Below are 15,498 nucleotides of genomic sequence, written 5' to 3' on the forward strand. Positions count from 1 at the left end.
TTACTCATTATTGAATTCCTAACAGTATTGGAATGCAAATACCTTCTCTGACACGTTTCTCCAAAAAGGATTACATTGCAGCAGTAGCCAATGCCCCCTCTTAAGAGGTTTTATTAAAGTAATTACAAACTTGGAAACAGTTCCTTGCGTGGGCTGGACTGGAGATCCCTGGAGTGTGTTGGCTGAGGCCTGGTCATAACTCTCTGCAAAGAAAACTGGTGCAGAAAAGCTATAAAAAAACTTACTAAAATATTATGATGGGAACAAAAAAAAAGTTCTATTAGCCTTCTCAACTTCCTGCTGTTCCCGTTCTTGTTCTGTAAATCTGATGGTGCGGGGTTCCCCTTTCCCAATGCACTTAACTCTCCTTCCCAGTCACCATTACTAATTCCAATATTGCCATACTGGGAAGGACCTTCCAACACCACCAGGATCAGACCTTATGATGTCACCTGTTTTATGTCTACTTAACGAGTTATGCATCATGGTCAATGATTTAGTTTCATTTATTATAAAATCATAAAGTGATGGGCATCAGCACACGCAATCTGAAGCAAACTAACAAATTCTGAAAAGGCTGTTTTCTCAGAAATGCTAAGAGATGACAGAAAATTGGGTAAATAGAATTATTCTGAAAAGAAGGAGTTTGTCTTATCCTGACCAGTTAGTAATTGCACATGGATGGTGAAGGCCTCATGGAAATAAGAGCAAAAACCATGAGAAATGAATCATCTGTCAAATATTTTGCACTGTATTGTGACCAGAACTAAGTACCTGCAGTCAGTTTACAAAGATGCATCAAACTGCACAGCCTAGAATCAATTCCTTGGATGGCCAGCAAAGAAAGTGAGGCAGAATTCTGCCAATCTAAACCCACACAGTTAGGAGGTACAAAGCTGGTTTAAAAAGTACCACGATGTTGCATCCAGTCACCGCAAATTGTTATCGCTAAATCTAACAATGAAGCATCAGTGAAGTGTGCCACAGAACATCAAGTTAAATTCTTCATAAATTAATAAAAATGTTACATGCCGTGAATTTATGCATTGGCTTTTCTTACTGTAAAAAGAATTATTTAAAAAGATGCCTTTTTATTTCAACTGCTACTTTCCCTGCTATTTTATAATAGTGAATGATAATGAAGTTGTCATTTTACATACAGGATAATAAATTTCCTTGCTATGAATACAAGGCTATTGCTCACTCATAGGGCCCTGATTATGTTGTGCTAGGAGAGCATGACAAGTGCTTTATGAATGGCACAGTCCTGAAAGTGAGCTCAGTCAGTGCTCATTAGAGGGTCATCCTCCTAGAATTTGAAAAAGTGAACTTCATGCGTGGGGATATTCTCTAATTTTTCACACTCACTGTATAAGTAACACCTGCACATCAAGGTCTCCCAGCATAGTTCTGCATCTTCATTTCAGTTAAAGCAGTGATCTTTCACTTTAGGAAAAGCAGTGGCACATGACATATGTGGAAACTTACTCAGCTAATTTGACCATCTTTCTTACACAGTCCCATGCTGACAAACACCTGCCTGTCACCCTGGCTGGAGACAAATCCACCTCTACGAATTCCTGCACTGAGGTCTTTTATTATTCAAAGGAAAAACACTGAAATACAGTTAGAAATGTCAACCTGTTTGTGGTAGATGCAGATGGCAATCTCCTTTTTTTTTGTCCGTGTTTCTCTGGATGCCCTATTCCAGTTGGGAATATAACAGCTCATTTCTGATGGGTATTATACACTTCAGTGTCTGAAAAGTCACACAGAAGTGACCTTCTCTCACATTACAACCTGCACATATCCATGCAGCTTAGACTCAAACCAGTTTTTAACCCTTTCTCCCTGTGTGTTAACAATCTCCACAGGTTTATACTATGAAAGTGAAAGCTTTTCTCACTCATTTTGATGCTTCAGTATTGACGTAATATTTATCCACTTTCTGTCACTCCAGATACTAGTTTTTAAACCTTCATTCTAAAATGCATAACCATGTGAACACTCCTGTTTTAAGTTTTATATTCTATATTTCTGTATCTTCAGCTTTCATAGTTCATTTCTGACTATTCTTTCCTCTTCAAGCAGAAGATACAGTGCCACAGTTCTGGTGGGGCACTGTGCTCATCATCTTCCTCCCCAGTCTGAGCTAGGAGATACAGGACACTGAAACTGATTTGTATTATACAAAGTAAAAGCAGGTAACTGTGCAAGGGAGCAGCCCCGTTTTAAGTTCAGTGCTTGCTGTTAAAGCCACAACACACGTTCAAAGGAAGTAGGTATTGGCAAGGTATTAGTTCAGATGTGTGCTCTCATTTGGGCAGGAAAAGTAACCCCTGACCCAATGGGGTAATTCCTCTCAGGCACAGCACTGACCTCACTCAAATACACCAAAGATGAATTGGAGGCAATGACTAGAAACCTTAGCAGAGTTCTCTTGAAGTGAGATAGTCAAGCAGTGTCAGAAACGCTTCCATTTGTTTGAGCTGAGCTCCAACCAGTGATGAGCCCTTCACTTGATGTGAGCTGACAGCCTCAAAGAGCGATCTCGGCGTGCAACACTCGAGACACAGCCCAGAGCCTCTGTGCCCAGAGCAGGCCCATCAGCACAGAGACACTGAGGCTTGTTAGAAATAAAGTCAATGGACTCTTCAAGGTCACTGTACTGAAAGAAATCTTTGCTTTGGTGCCTTTGGGCATTTGCCTCAACAAAGGCTTCAAGGCTTTTTAAGTTCAGATATTTACACCCAGCTTACCTCATCCAGCGCTGGAAGCATCCATTCCAGTTCTCACCTTTTGGGAGGAAATGGTGATGCAGTTGCTTTTACTGAATATCCCAAAATTTGGCTCCCAGCACCTCTCTCATCTGATGGGATGAACTGCTGGTGCTGGTCTGCAGTGCACTTGGAGGCAGACTCAGAGCACCAGAGTCGTTTGGGCAAGAGCCAGCCCTCCACCCTGTGCTTTCTGGTGCCTGGTGCCACAGAACTGCCCTATCAGCACTGCCTTTCCCAGTGCACACCCACTTCTGGCACTGGGGACTTCCAACCCACTGCTGGCCCCATCAGAACCTGGGCAGAATCTGTTTCTACTCCCTTAGTGCTCATCAGCCAGGTACAGAAACACTTCACTGTGACAGCGTCAAATTATTCATTTATTTCACTCTCATGGTTACCAAACCTGCACTCCATATAAAAAGCAAATGCCTTCATAATTACATGATCCTGTATACTTGAATCCCACATGGATCTCTGTCCTAATACTGGATGAGAAATACATTTCTTAATGCCATGGCAATCTCAAGGTTAGAGAAATCAGCGGAAAAGATTGGATATATATAGCTCCAATCTCTTGGGAAATTCTCTGCTCTATACCAAACCTGACTACTTGGAATCCTTATGTGTTAAATATATTTTTAAAAAAAATCCTGCTCAGGTAGATACTGAGGATAATGGTCCAATCTCCTAATCAGAGCCACAGAGGAAGATACTGGTACCCTGGCAAAACCAATTTTATTTCAATGCCATTTTTCATTAGTATTGACTTCCACAAATCTATCAGCAGGAATTGCAAATCAGGGACTTATCTAAAATTGTTGATATACAGGTGGCTTTTATTTTCATGGTACAGGCCTACGTGGCTTAGAGAAAACACATCCTGAAGGAATATTTTTCACAAATTAGTCTTTAACATTACATGAGATATTCCAGTCAGAGCTGCACTTTGTAGGGAGTTAATTTATCAAATGAGGTTAACTATCTAGCCATGATTGAAAATATCAACAAGATATTCATTTTTCCTTTCAATATGGTGAACAGGAAAGCAGTTTCAAAACCAAAACCCTACACAAATTGAAAATAAAAATTGGAAATACACATTCTTTTACTAAGGCACTATTTCATTACACCTTTCAAGTGCATTTTAAGTACACAAAAGCCTCCAAGTTCTCATATAATATAAGCAAAAAATGGAATTCCTGTTTTCCTGAGATAAAACCCACTTTATAATCTCTGGACCTCTGAACCACAGGAAAAAGCCTGATCATCTGAATTTCATATAATCTGAATATTACATACAATCAAGATTTTCAGAATGGACTGGTTTCTTTCTTCAGATAGTATTGAGGCTGTTCAGTAGCTTTCTTTTATATATTTTAGGAGTCTTAGCCTGAATACTGTGAGTTTGACCCAAAGTCTCTGACTAGTTTTCAAAAACTATGTTCTTAAAAAAATAGAGGGACAATTTCTTCCCACCTGAAAGACCAATTACCTGAATATCTGGGCTTTCTATATACCAGCACCCAAAAATGTGGATAATTCAAAGTTTACATGTCAGCAAATTATCCCATCCCAGGTTCTCAGGTTCTGTCTAGCTATTTTTTTCCTTCCTTGCCTTTTTCCTTCTTCCCATTATGCTTTAATGTCCTGGGATCTCCATTACTGAATCAGCAGCTTGAGAGAAATATGCTACAGCTTACTGGCAGAACCAATTATAAAAAAAAAAAGAAAAAAACAACAAAAAAGCAAATGAATATAATTCTAAGCTATTCAGTGCAATGTACATTATACACATCTGCATATTCCAGTTTAATTTCTGGCAACAATATCACTATGGAAGAAAACATTGTCTAACTCACGGTGCTTTCACAAAATGCCTCTTGCTGAATTCCAGCCCACAGTGCCTTCTGTACTAACACTCTCACAAACTCCAAGAATCATATTCAGAGCACAAACAAATAAAATGTGCTTCTTAATCAAAGTATGTAGAATCTACTTACATTAATGGCCAACGTTCCCTTTTTATTGCACTATGTTATAAAAGTACAAATTGATACAAAGTAAACTAATTTTGCAAATAAGCTGTTTTATTCAGACTCAACATTGTATAAAGTGTCATAAAAATCAACCTTTCATTGCACATTTCCACACAACATGATATTTATTGCTTTCCAGAAATCACTGCATCAAGTTTATATTATTTCATGGTCAAAAGAAAAAAGTAGTTACTTAATATTCTGCATTGACTAGCTATCATTTTTGGCAACGTGATTTTGCGACGTGAAAATGTAGAAGTAGATGGAATGACAGAGTCATCACTCAGGCATCTCAAATTCTATGTCAAGGCTTGATAAAGGTGACACAACTTGACAGCTGCTCTTTTGCACACAAAAGGCAGAAATACTTGCATATTCCATCTGAGTAGGTAAACTCTGCAAGGTGCTGCAGACTAAAAAATTCCAGTTTGTATTGAGAGCAGCACGGACACTGATAACAGCATTTGAGCATTAATCTCGCAGGTGCAGCAATGAGGACACACAACACATTACCACACACCTGGGTATGAATGCAATGCTAAAATCTGGCCTTACACAGAAGAGTATTATTTTTCACACCTTACTAAAAACCCCCAAAAGTATCTGTTTCAAGTATCTTAACTTGTGCTTGCTCACGCTGTATGTGAACAGCTAAGATACTTGGACATGAAACATTCCCTGAATTCAATATAGTTCTTCTGGGCAGGGAATCACATTCATTTTCTATTTGTCTCAGAATACCAAATCACAGAATGTGGGATAAGAGTATGTTGCATATTAACTCACATAAACTGCAAATGGAAAACACAGGGAATTTGTGTTCATCTTATTTGCTCTGAGTATGAAATATTAATGATCTCCTTATTTCCCCTCTAGTGGATTCACAGATTATAAGATGTTTCAGCTGTTGAGAACACGAAATGAGACTGCATGAAAAAAACGAACAGTATCCAAAACTATTTCAGAATCCTCAGTGTACAGGATGAAAACACCAAAAGTTTGGGAAGCCCTTGCCAAGTATTTTATTCACTTTTTTTTAAGGATGGGGGCATCAGCAGCTTCTGTAGCAAGTTCACCCAAAAGTCAGACCCGTCCACCTCTCCTTGGGGTCATTCACACCAGCATCAAGAGTGAGCTACACAAAACCCAAGTGAGGCTACAAGGACACTAATTAAAAACTGGAAATGTACTTAGAGCTCAGACAAACCCTCAACATGCCACCTGCAGTAAGGGCTTGTAGCAGGTGCTAAGAGCACTTGGTACTGCATTGCTCTGTCAGCAGCATGGTCAGGGGAGTACAGCTTCAAATGGGGGAAAATTAACAGGTCTCTGCAAAACGACTGAAAAATAAATTCTCTTAAATAAGTGCCTCAAAGCATCACACTGCACACCTACAGCACTGCATGGTAAAGCAGCCACTCTAGTATAAAATATAAAAATAGTAACAGTCAGTAAAGGACCCTCTCCCAAAGACCATGCTTTGAAATTCCACTCCATCCTAACAAATAATGCAGTAGCGATCAGACCAGGTGGTGTTACACTGTCTGAACACTTGAGAAGTGTTCTGTAAACATTAAAGCCAGAACACGTTTGAAAGAAAAATAAAGACCAAGATTTCATTTTCAAAGGCTTGCTGGAAAATAAATCAGAGAGAAGTAGCTTAAATAAAATGCTCATCTTTTTTAACCAAATGGATTAGGCAGATGAGGAAGCATATACTATATTTACACAGCAAAACTGTTGTTCTATGCCTTTATTCTGATTAAATTTCCTAAATTAAGCCCTTGTATTAATTTCAACATAGGAAATTTATAAAAGTATGTCTGCATTAACCCATGCCAACATTTATAATAGCTATAAAGTTAATTCTAGATTATATCACTTGTACATATACATTTATATTCTGCGCTGTGGGCTTACTTAACATTGACCAAGACACTCCTCCCAATTAAAAAAAAAATATATAGTCTCGCTTTAGTCTATGTTGAGAGATTAAAGAAAACAGACTAAACAGAAATAATTGATCTTCTGATACCAAATCTTTTGGGAAATTCCATTAATAGTGGCCAAATTCTGCTGACCTTGCTTACATGGAATAGGACCCTGGTAAGTAATTATGGTAAAGTCAACCCTGCTCAAAGAAACAGACCAGGTCAGTAAGACTGAGGGGCAACATAATCTTTTTTGCAAATCCATGTAGGTGTACATTTTCTCCAGCTATGACAAGTGTGTCTGAGCAACAGCAGAAAGAACCAGCGGCAGTGGGATAATAATTAGAATAAAACAAAGGCTTAACAGCACCATCATTTTAGTAAACATACAGTCTAATTTAGGTATTTTTAAAGCCTTTGCTTCCCGGATGAGTATTCATTATTCTTAGGCACTTCCTAGGCTCAAATGTGCATGTTCAAGTACAGGTTTGTGCACAGGGCTTGAATCATCCTTAAAAATGTAAAACACTGCAGGACAGCATAATTACACATGTAAGTTTGGTATGTAGCCATCATGTAGCAAATGGTGGATGGTACCTGCAAGGTCAGAGAAATTCTGTGCTTAGATACTGCCTGTTTTATTTTGTAGACAGGTAGTAGGTAGTACCAATTCTGATTATTTGTCTATAATTTCTTATTCATCCCACTACAGAATTGGATTCAAATAAAGTTCAAAAGTTTGTTTCAAAACTTTCAAGATTATCACCTGGCTACACTGCTACTTTTGAGGGAATTTCCTGGTTCAGACATTAGAGAGAAAGAAGATAGGAAAAAAATCTGCTTCCATTCAGTCAAGCTATAACTGAAAACCTGCTGCTTGCATGTACTCAGAAGTGAATACTTTGAATTTAACAGATGATGTCTCCTAACACTTTATCCATTTGGATCTGAGCAGGACTTTTCCACCACTTTCAGCTCTTTATTATGGTCAGCTGTACCAGAATAATAATTTAAACTTGAGGGAGGTGAGTTGAGAACTGAAAGGGGAAAAAAAGCATGACTGAGATCAGAGAGAGAAAAGAGGGGGATTAACTTGGTGGTTGGCAAATTAAAGGGGAGCTTAAGAAGTGATAAGGAAGCAGAATGGAGACAGAAAACCAGTGGGAATGGCTGAGAAAAAGGTGGTGAGGGATGGGAAAAATCATCACATTACAAAAAGATGTCAGAGAAGCTGAATGCAGGAGATTGGAGAAGATGGTGTGAGAGGGAGAGAAAACAGCCAGATGGGTAAATCCACCCAAAACTATCACTGCATTGGTATCCCAAGAAATTTTTATCATTATTATAACATATAATAGACCATAAATATTTTTGTATTCTATATTTGAGACATTTACTTGTCCTACTGGAGACTCTGTCTCAAATTCTGTAGATTCAGAGCCCCAAAAGAAGACACCTTACTTTGTTTTGAACACCAAGAGTGCTGTACAAGGCTAACTCTTTCCCAAACTCAGGTCCAAGGCATTTAAAATGAGATTTGTTTCTATCACTCACTTTTCTGGGACTGGTGTGACACTGCTAAAATGTTACAGAGTGCCAAAGGGAAGGAACATCTTCCACACTGTGCTTGTTTCCTGAGATAGCGACAAAGCACACCACGATGCCAGAGGTGCCCACTTCTGAGTGGCACAGATAACAGCTCCCAGCACAGGGCCTGGCAGGGAATCTTCACTGCTCCTTGGAAAACACAGACCAGACATAACATTGCTTATAGCATTTGACTCTTTTAAAGCCAGAACGAGCCATAGAATTATCTTACCTTTCTTTCCACTCAACACAAGCCATACTGAGCCCCCAAAGTCTGGGTAAAGTAGATGCATTTATAGCACGCAGCTACACATGTGCTGATGAGTGATTTCCCTCCCTGCATTTTTTAATGCATCTCTTGTTCTCTGTCAGCCTCCTGAAGTACAGAGAAATCCCAGGACTGGGGACCAGGGACTGTACAAAAGACCTCAAAAGATAAGGACATTAGTTTCTATGACTTAAACTCCATGGCTTGAAGGACAAATCTCATACAAGCTTTCCAACATATAACTGTGAAATCCTAGAGACCTTGACTGAGAGTTTTCACTAAATGAAATTATGGTTACCTTTTGAATGTTTGCAATTGAACTAATTACAATGACTTAACAACTTAGAAATATAGGGAGGAAGTTGGAGGAACTGTTTCTACAGAAGAATGAAACACGTTCTCAGTGAGGGTAGCCATGCACTGGCACAGATTGCCCAGACAGGCTGTGGAATCTTTATCTCTGGAAGGTATTCAAAAGTAATCTGAACACAGCTGCCCTGGGGAGGCTGTTTTTAGGTGACCCTGCTTGAACAGGGAGGTTGGAACCTCCAGTTGTTCCTTCTGTAATACCTGGAGATTTAACCTTTCCCCCTGCAGCTGCAAGAACTGAGGTCAGCTGCAGTGCCTCCTTTCACATCTCTAGACTGAAAGATTTTCCTAAAAGGTAAGTGAGGTAGTGCAAAGGGTTTGCTAATTGTCTCATGTAGTCATTATTTACATCTATGTTTATGTAGATGCATCATATCACTGCAAGTAAATTAATATTGAAGATATAAGGCGTTTGTGTGTTTGCATATTCACACAGGTACTCTTTTTCTTGGATGATAAAAACAATTCACTGCCTTTTTTAAGGTTAGTACTCAAAACCCAGCTCCCATGTACTTTTTATTCATCTGACTTGATTGTACTTTAGCTTTTTTATGGACTCTTTAAAATACATACTAATAAAACCTTATTGGCTTTTTATTATCAACTGTCTCGACATACAAATATTGCAGGCTGCAGGGATTTTCTGGTCACTGTGAGCATGACTCCAGATTAAGTAGCAATCAATGCATTTGTTATAGTGTCTCTTGCAATTGATGTTTCTGGAAAGCTAACACATTTTTAGTATCATTCAGGCAATTTGCAAACGTACTTCTGCCTTTAAGGGCGCTCTGTTTATTCCAGTACAACATAGGAATGAACTCAGTCTGGGTAAGCTGCTCTGATTTACTAACTCCTTCCTTTAGCTGATGTTCCACAGCTGGTTGGGCAAAAACTCTATGTTAGAAGCACATCAGGTACTTAGGACCTTAACTTGCTATAAATTTTTTGAAGTCAATAGGTAGGATTTAAAAATCAATGGAAGGATATGGCTCAAAAGTGCTTTTTTTTCAAAGCCATAATGGTACAAATATTATCACTGAGCACTCACTTACATGTAACATCTGAACATTGAAATAAAAGCCTACAAAAGATCTGCAAGTGTGAGATGACATTGAAATCAATGCATTTAAGTCCCTAAATAGCTCATCTGATTCATCTCACCAACAAGAACATCTGATTGTCCTAGAATAGACAGACATTTACAATAGCAGTGACTTTCTAGTGGAGTACTTTGAAGTCTACTATTTTAAAAGTGGTTACAGAAGGGCATTAGTGAGAAAACAAGATAAATATTTTAGTTAGGGATTACAGGGTTGAGAAATCATACATGAGGGATATTGCTCCCACCAGATTTCACTGACTTTGCTGAGTACACTTTGGTTGCATTAGAGGTGGGTTTGGTGGAACATTCTAAGGATGAGGAAGCCATTATTAAATTCACCTGGTAGAGTTAAAGAAGATGTTAATCTCTATTTTTGGTCTCCTAACAGCACCTGACCCTTTATCATTTAACACCGTCAAATCACAGCACTCTAAAGAAAATATGTCACTAAATGAACTGTTAGAACAGTGGTCCCTGTTACAAATATAATTCAAGTGTAGCATCCACAGTACATCCCCAAGTCCCCAAAATAAACACACAATTCAACCACTTAAATCTTACCATAATTAAAACTATGAAAACAAGGGGATGAACCAACATCATAAACAATGTTATTCTCCACAAGTCAAATTCTCTCTGCACTAAACAGAACTGGTGCCAGCATTAGCAAAAAAATCATCATCAATTTTTGCTGATCATATGCCAAGGAAAGCTAGAGATAATAATGTCTGAGTCCATGCAGTCCCACTGCCTGGTGCTGAACAAATTCCCACTGCAGAAGCTGCTGTACAAATGCACATCTCTGCCTCTGGTCAGGCCCGGGGGACTTTTGCCCACTATTCAGTCTTCACTTGTGAAGAAATGTAGCAACACCATAGCTGTATGTACCCAGTCCTGGGCCACTGCTTGTAGAGGCCCCTTTTCCAAGGAATTTGGAAACAGAAACCCAGATCTGTAAACAACTCATTTCTTGCTATCTGAAGTTTAAAAAGTCTTTCACCAAATTGTGCACTCAGAAATTTTCCTGAAGGCAATTTTTAAACATTAATACAGAGACTTTTTCCATTTTTATTACAACCTGAAATGATCCTGTAATGTTTCCATGGCAAACAGGGTAACAATGCATTTAACATTTCCATCAAATAAATTATATTTAAATCCTACATATCTAAATAAAATTAATTATTTAAGCTCTAAACTTAGAATCATTTGAGACCGTAAAACCCAAAAAGGGCTTAACAATTTTAACTGTTTCTATTACTAAGACCTGCAGTTCTCAAATGTATATAGCATCCCCTCAGAGGACACTGAACCTCCTGCTCCTTTCACTCACAGATTACTTTGGCTAACAGGCAATGGTGTGATTAGAGCCTTCCACCAATGGAAAACAGATTTGAGTTTTAGCCCTGCAATATGCTTCACCAGCTTGTGCCTGCACACTTGAATTCCTGGTTCTACAGCAGGGAATGGATTTATGTCTTCCTTGTGGTTTTTTGACAACAATCCAGGTCCTACATGCCAGGCCTGATGGAATGATCCAGCCTGGAATAGTGGGTGGTGTGGCAAAGAGTGATGGAATCCCAAAAATTTTCCCAGGAATTGGAGGTCTTGTTTTTATTTAAAGCTCTCTGGAAATTTAGAGACCGTGAAGTGGGATGTTTCAGTAATGTCTGATGAAAGTTTGTTAAGGCTTGTAGCCTTTTAAGACTAGGCAATTCTTTCATTTAACATAAATATTCAAAGCATTTTTGTGCAAGTGTAACTACTGATTCATACACTTCCTATAATCTGAAATCATCACAAAAATTTCCTCTCCAAGAAACATTAGAGAAAACAACTCTTTATTTTCATACAGAAATGGAATAATCAAAGTTTATCTGTATTCTCAGAACTGAGGTATTTATTGTTCCACAGGAGTAAAGGTGTTTTGTGCATTTCCACTCCGGTGCTGGATACCCATGGAAACACCACATCCTTCAACTACTTACTCTGAACGGAGTAAGGAAGAAGATGAGCTTGCTGAAGACCTTAGGAAACTTGAGTCAGATTTTTCTGACAGAGGAAATGGAAATCTCCCCTGGGTGCACATCTGGGGTGTCTCAGAACCAGAGCTTCAGCACATCGCAGGACGTGCCTGGTACTTCGCAAGATTGAGCTCTTAGTCATAAAAATGTATTTTACATACAAAAATACAGCAGATGTCCTTCCAAAAATCATCTCTGAAGTGTTACTCCCTCTCTTTATGTTTTATACATTCAGGAACAGACATTTGAGACATACTGTGAACAGTGCAAAATACTGTTTTACATTTCTTAAACCACGTGTTGCAGTACCTTTAAGCGCCAGCTGAAGAAAAACTTTGATCCTCAGAGCAATTCTGGTCCAAGTTGAACTTTTGTTTAGCAAGTTGTAAACAAATGTCTTAGAACACAGAGAATCCTCTCATTTCTTTCCAGCTAAGGTGGTCTCAAACACATCAAGTCCTGCTTTGAAATAAACCTGAGCTGAATTGATGCTGTTCAGAACCTCTGACAAGGCTGCTTGAATGGTCTCATTTGACTGATGTAGTTTGCAGTGCTCAAGTGCCTCCAGCAGTACTGAAAACTGGCTTGTCCTGTCATCCAGTCTGTAAAGAATATTTCTGAAAGAGAACAATGGAGAGAATGGTAAACTTCTTACTCAAAACCAATCCATCAGATTCCATCAAGAAACCCTGCAAGTATCAGCCACAGCTTACAGATGATACATATTGTGCACAGTAAAGTTGACCCGTGACAGAGCAAGAGGCAAATGCATATTTATTATGCCTTTGTAAACTGAACCTATTCACTGAACTGCATATACTTACATTGGAGTAGTCACTAAATCCATCAAAGAAATCTCACATTCCTCTTTGACCATTCAAGATTTTATTCAAAAGCATGAGCCTGGACCTATCACACCCCTCATGAAGGATTTTGTGTCTCAGATGGATTCCATTTATTCCCCTCTAAAAAAAGTTTGGTTATTGCTGTGAACCCTCAGCACAGGTTTGGTTTTGTTTTTGTTTTTCCTGTCTTCTCATGTTATTTATTTCACACTTCAGAAGTGAAATTCCAGCTGCATTGAAGTCAATGGTAAAACTCTCCTTGCCTTCAGCAGAGACTTTACTTCATCAATAACCCTTTGTGGGATCAGAACAAGAGTAACCTATCTTTAATGTCCCATACTGAAGGAAGAAAACAAGCAGCACACACAGCTAAACCCTTGTGAAGCAAAATCTGTGCTTCTATTAATACCTGCAAAAATTTGTAATGGTTTGTAGAAAAACAGATGCAAGAGTATTGTGTGATCCCTTGGAAATGTTACTTGTATGAGGTGTGGAAGGCTCAGGATTCAAAGCTAGTCAGTGATTTTAATGAGACTCTTTGAAGCAGACTATAAATGCTATCCAAAACCAGGTGTAATCATTATACTAATTAGAAGAGCACATAAATATCATAAATCTCCACCCAGGAGCTCCTTTGACTGTAAACATAAGCGAGTGATATTTGACACAGGAAAGCAAGAGTGATTTGGTGCAGGACCTTATCCTTAAATACAGGACAGGTATTCAGGGGAGGGGAGAAGCTGTTTCATGGAGAATCCAGAAAGAATCAGGACAACTCTTTGTTAGTAACCTAATGGCACCACAGAATATGCCAAATGGCAACTCCAAATTAGTAATAAAACTGCCAAGTTTATTTACATGAGACAGACGAACACCGAAGTGTATCTTACCATTCTCTCAATCACCTAATTGCCAGTCTGCCTGGGTTTGGAAAGGTAACAAAGTAGCCCAATAAATGACACCACAGAACACCTACAATCTTCTGCCATGTTTTTCAGTTTAAAAAAATGTTTTGAATGAGAAACAATGCTTTTCAAAGATATGAAATAACTCCTGTCCTCATAAGGAAATTTTTCAGTGTATGTTTCTGCCCCCCAATATTGGGTATACATCCAAACCCAGCAGTCTGCAGAAGGAATGGTAAGTTTTTCGTCCCCTGGCAGCAATACATCCAGATAATTCAAGGGGTCTGCAATGCAATACGTTGGAGTTCTAAACAGAGGAGGAAAAGGGTTTGAATCCAACACTGCAGCAGAAACAGTTTAAACAATAGGTCTTCACTGACACAGACCACTTTAGCCTGAAGCAGGTTAGGAGTGCATGCAAGAACAGCTGAGTGGGGACAGAAACCTGCATCAAGAGTGCAGAAACAGGCAGATGTGGCAATAACTTCCTCAGCCTGCACTGCAGCAGCCACTGGACAATTCCCTGCTTCCTTAGCTCTGAGCTGATGCTACTGTTCCCTAGCTATGGTGGAGCTCATACTCAAAGGTGACTCAAGTTATCTCATGGACTGTCCCAAAGCAGTCTCTGTGATACAGTAAATGAAAACTGTGTATGTTGAGACCCAGATAAATTCTTGGTTGGTTGCTTTTTAAGGATAGGCACAGATATGGGAAACACTGCATTTTTCAAAGCAGGGATTGATTTTGCTCCCTCAGTTCAGGGACTCCTGCTGAGATCAGTGCAAGCAGAACCAGGCTTTTGAAGAGCTCTCCTCTATAGTTCCTGTAGTTCACAGGGAGGAAGAAGCCTGCTCACAGCCCCTCAAACACCTCCAACAGCAAGGACAGTGCTAGAGATAATCACATTTCTTTCTACCCTCAGGAGAGATCTGGTTGCTGGTGGCTGGGCGAGTTTGACTGAGCTGGAATTCTACTCCAAACACCTACAATGCTGGTGCCCTGGACTGTGTTAGGATCCCTTTATTCCTTTATGTCAACTTATAACAATATCATAAGACAGCAACCATCAGCAGAGCAACACTAACTCAGAAACTGCCACTAGCTGCCAGAAACTAGGCTCTAAAGACAGGATGGCCTGAACATAGGAACATTTGGGGACTGCTGAGCAATGTTTGTGGTGAATAGGAACAGATCTCATGTCCTGTCTTCAAATGTGCTCTAAACAAGGCACACAAGCTAAAAAGATGGTTTAACCTGACATATAAGGGTGTTAGTACAGTTTAAATCTACTTCTGTGATTTTGGAATCGGTGTTGATTCCACAGTAAATCCACAGGCAGGGGATCCTAGTGAAAAGAAGTATTCCTAGTCCACCCCACCTGAATGCAGGGCAAATTAGTGTCTGATGAGAAAAGCTGAGCTGTTTGATGAATGAAAGAGACGAGCAGTCTACTGTCATAATTTTAAAATAATATCTTGACTTCTAAAATAGTAATATGACTTCAGAATAGCTGATTACATAGTATAACAGAACCTAATTTTTATTTTTATGTATGCAAACAACAGTAAGTAACATAATACAGCACCCCTTTTTTTCAAATTTTCTGCTAGGAGCTCTCACTGGGATCTTGTATTTTTCCAATTACTTATCT

General features: G+C 39.1%; 1 protein-coding gene across 16 annotated transcripts in view; it reads right to left on the reverse strand.

Moving 5' to 3' along the window:
* Positions 1-11,897: 11,897 nt before the first annotated feature.
* The window catches only part of NAALADL2 (N-acetylated alpha-linked acidic dipeptidase like 2), a 432,075-nt gene continuing 428,474 nt past the window's right edge, over positions 11,898-15,498 (reverse strand). For all 16 annotated transcript variants that reach the window (XM_069025088.1, XM_069025089.1, XM_069025076.1 and 13 more), the window contains one exon: positions 11,898-12,714. In XM_069025088.1, the coding sequence (XP_068881189.1) occupies positions 12,516-12,714 (199 nt within the window). In that variant the 3' untranslated portion in view covers positions 11,898-12,515. The remainder of the gene's footprint in view (positions 12,715-15,498) is intronic.

The sequence above is a fragment of the Aphelocoma coerulescens genome, chromosome 9 (assembly GCF_041296385.1).
Source record: "Aphelocoma coerulescens isolate FSJ_1873_10779 chromosome 9, UR_Acoe_1.0, whole genome shotgun sequence".
Taxonomy (NCBI): domain Eukaryota; kingdom Metazoa; phylum Chordata; class Aves; order Passeriformes; family Corvidae; genus Aphelocoma; species Aphelocoma coerulescens.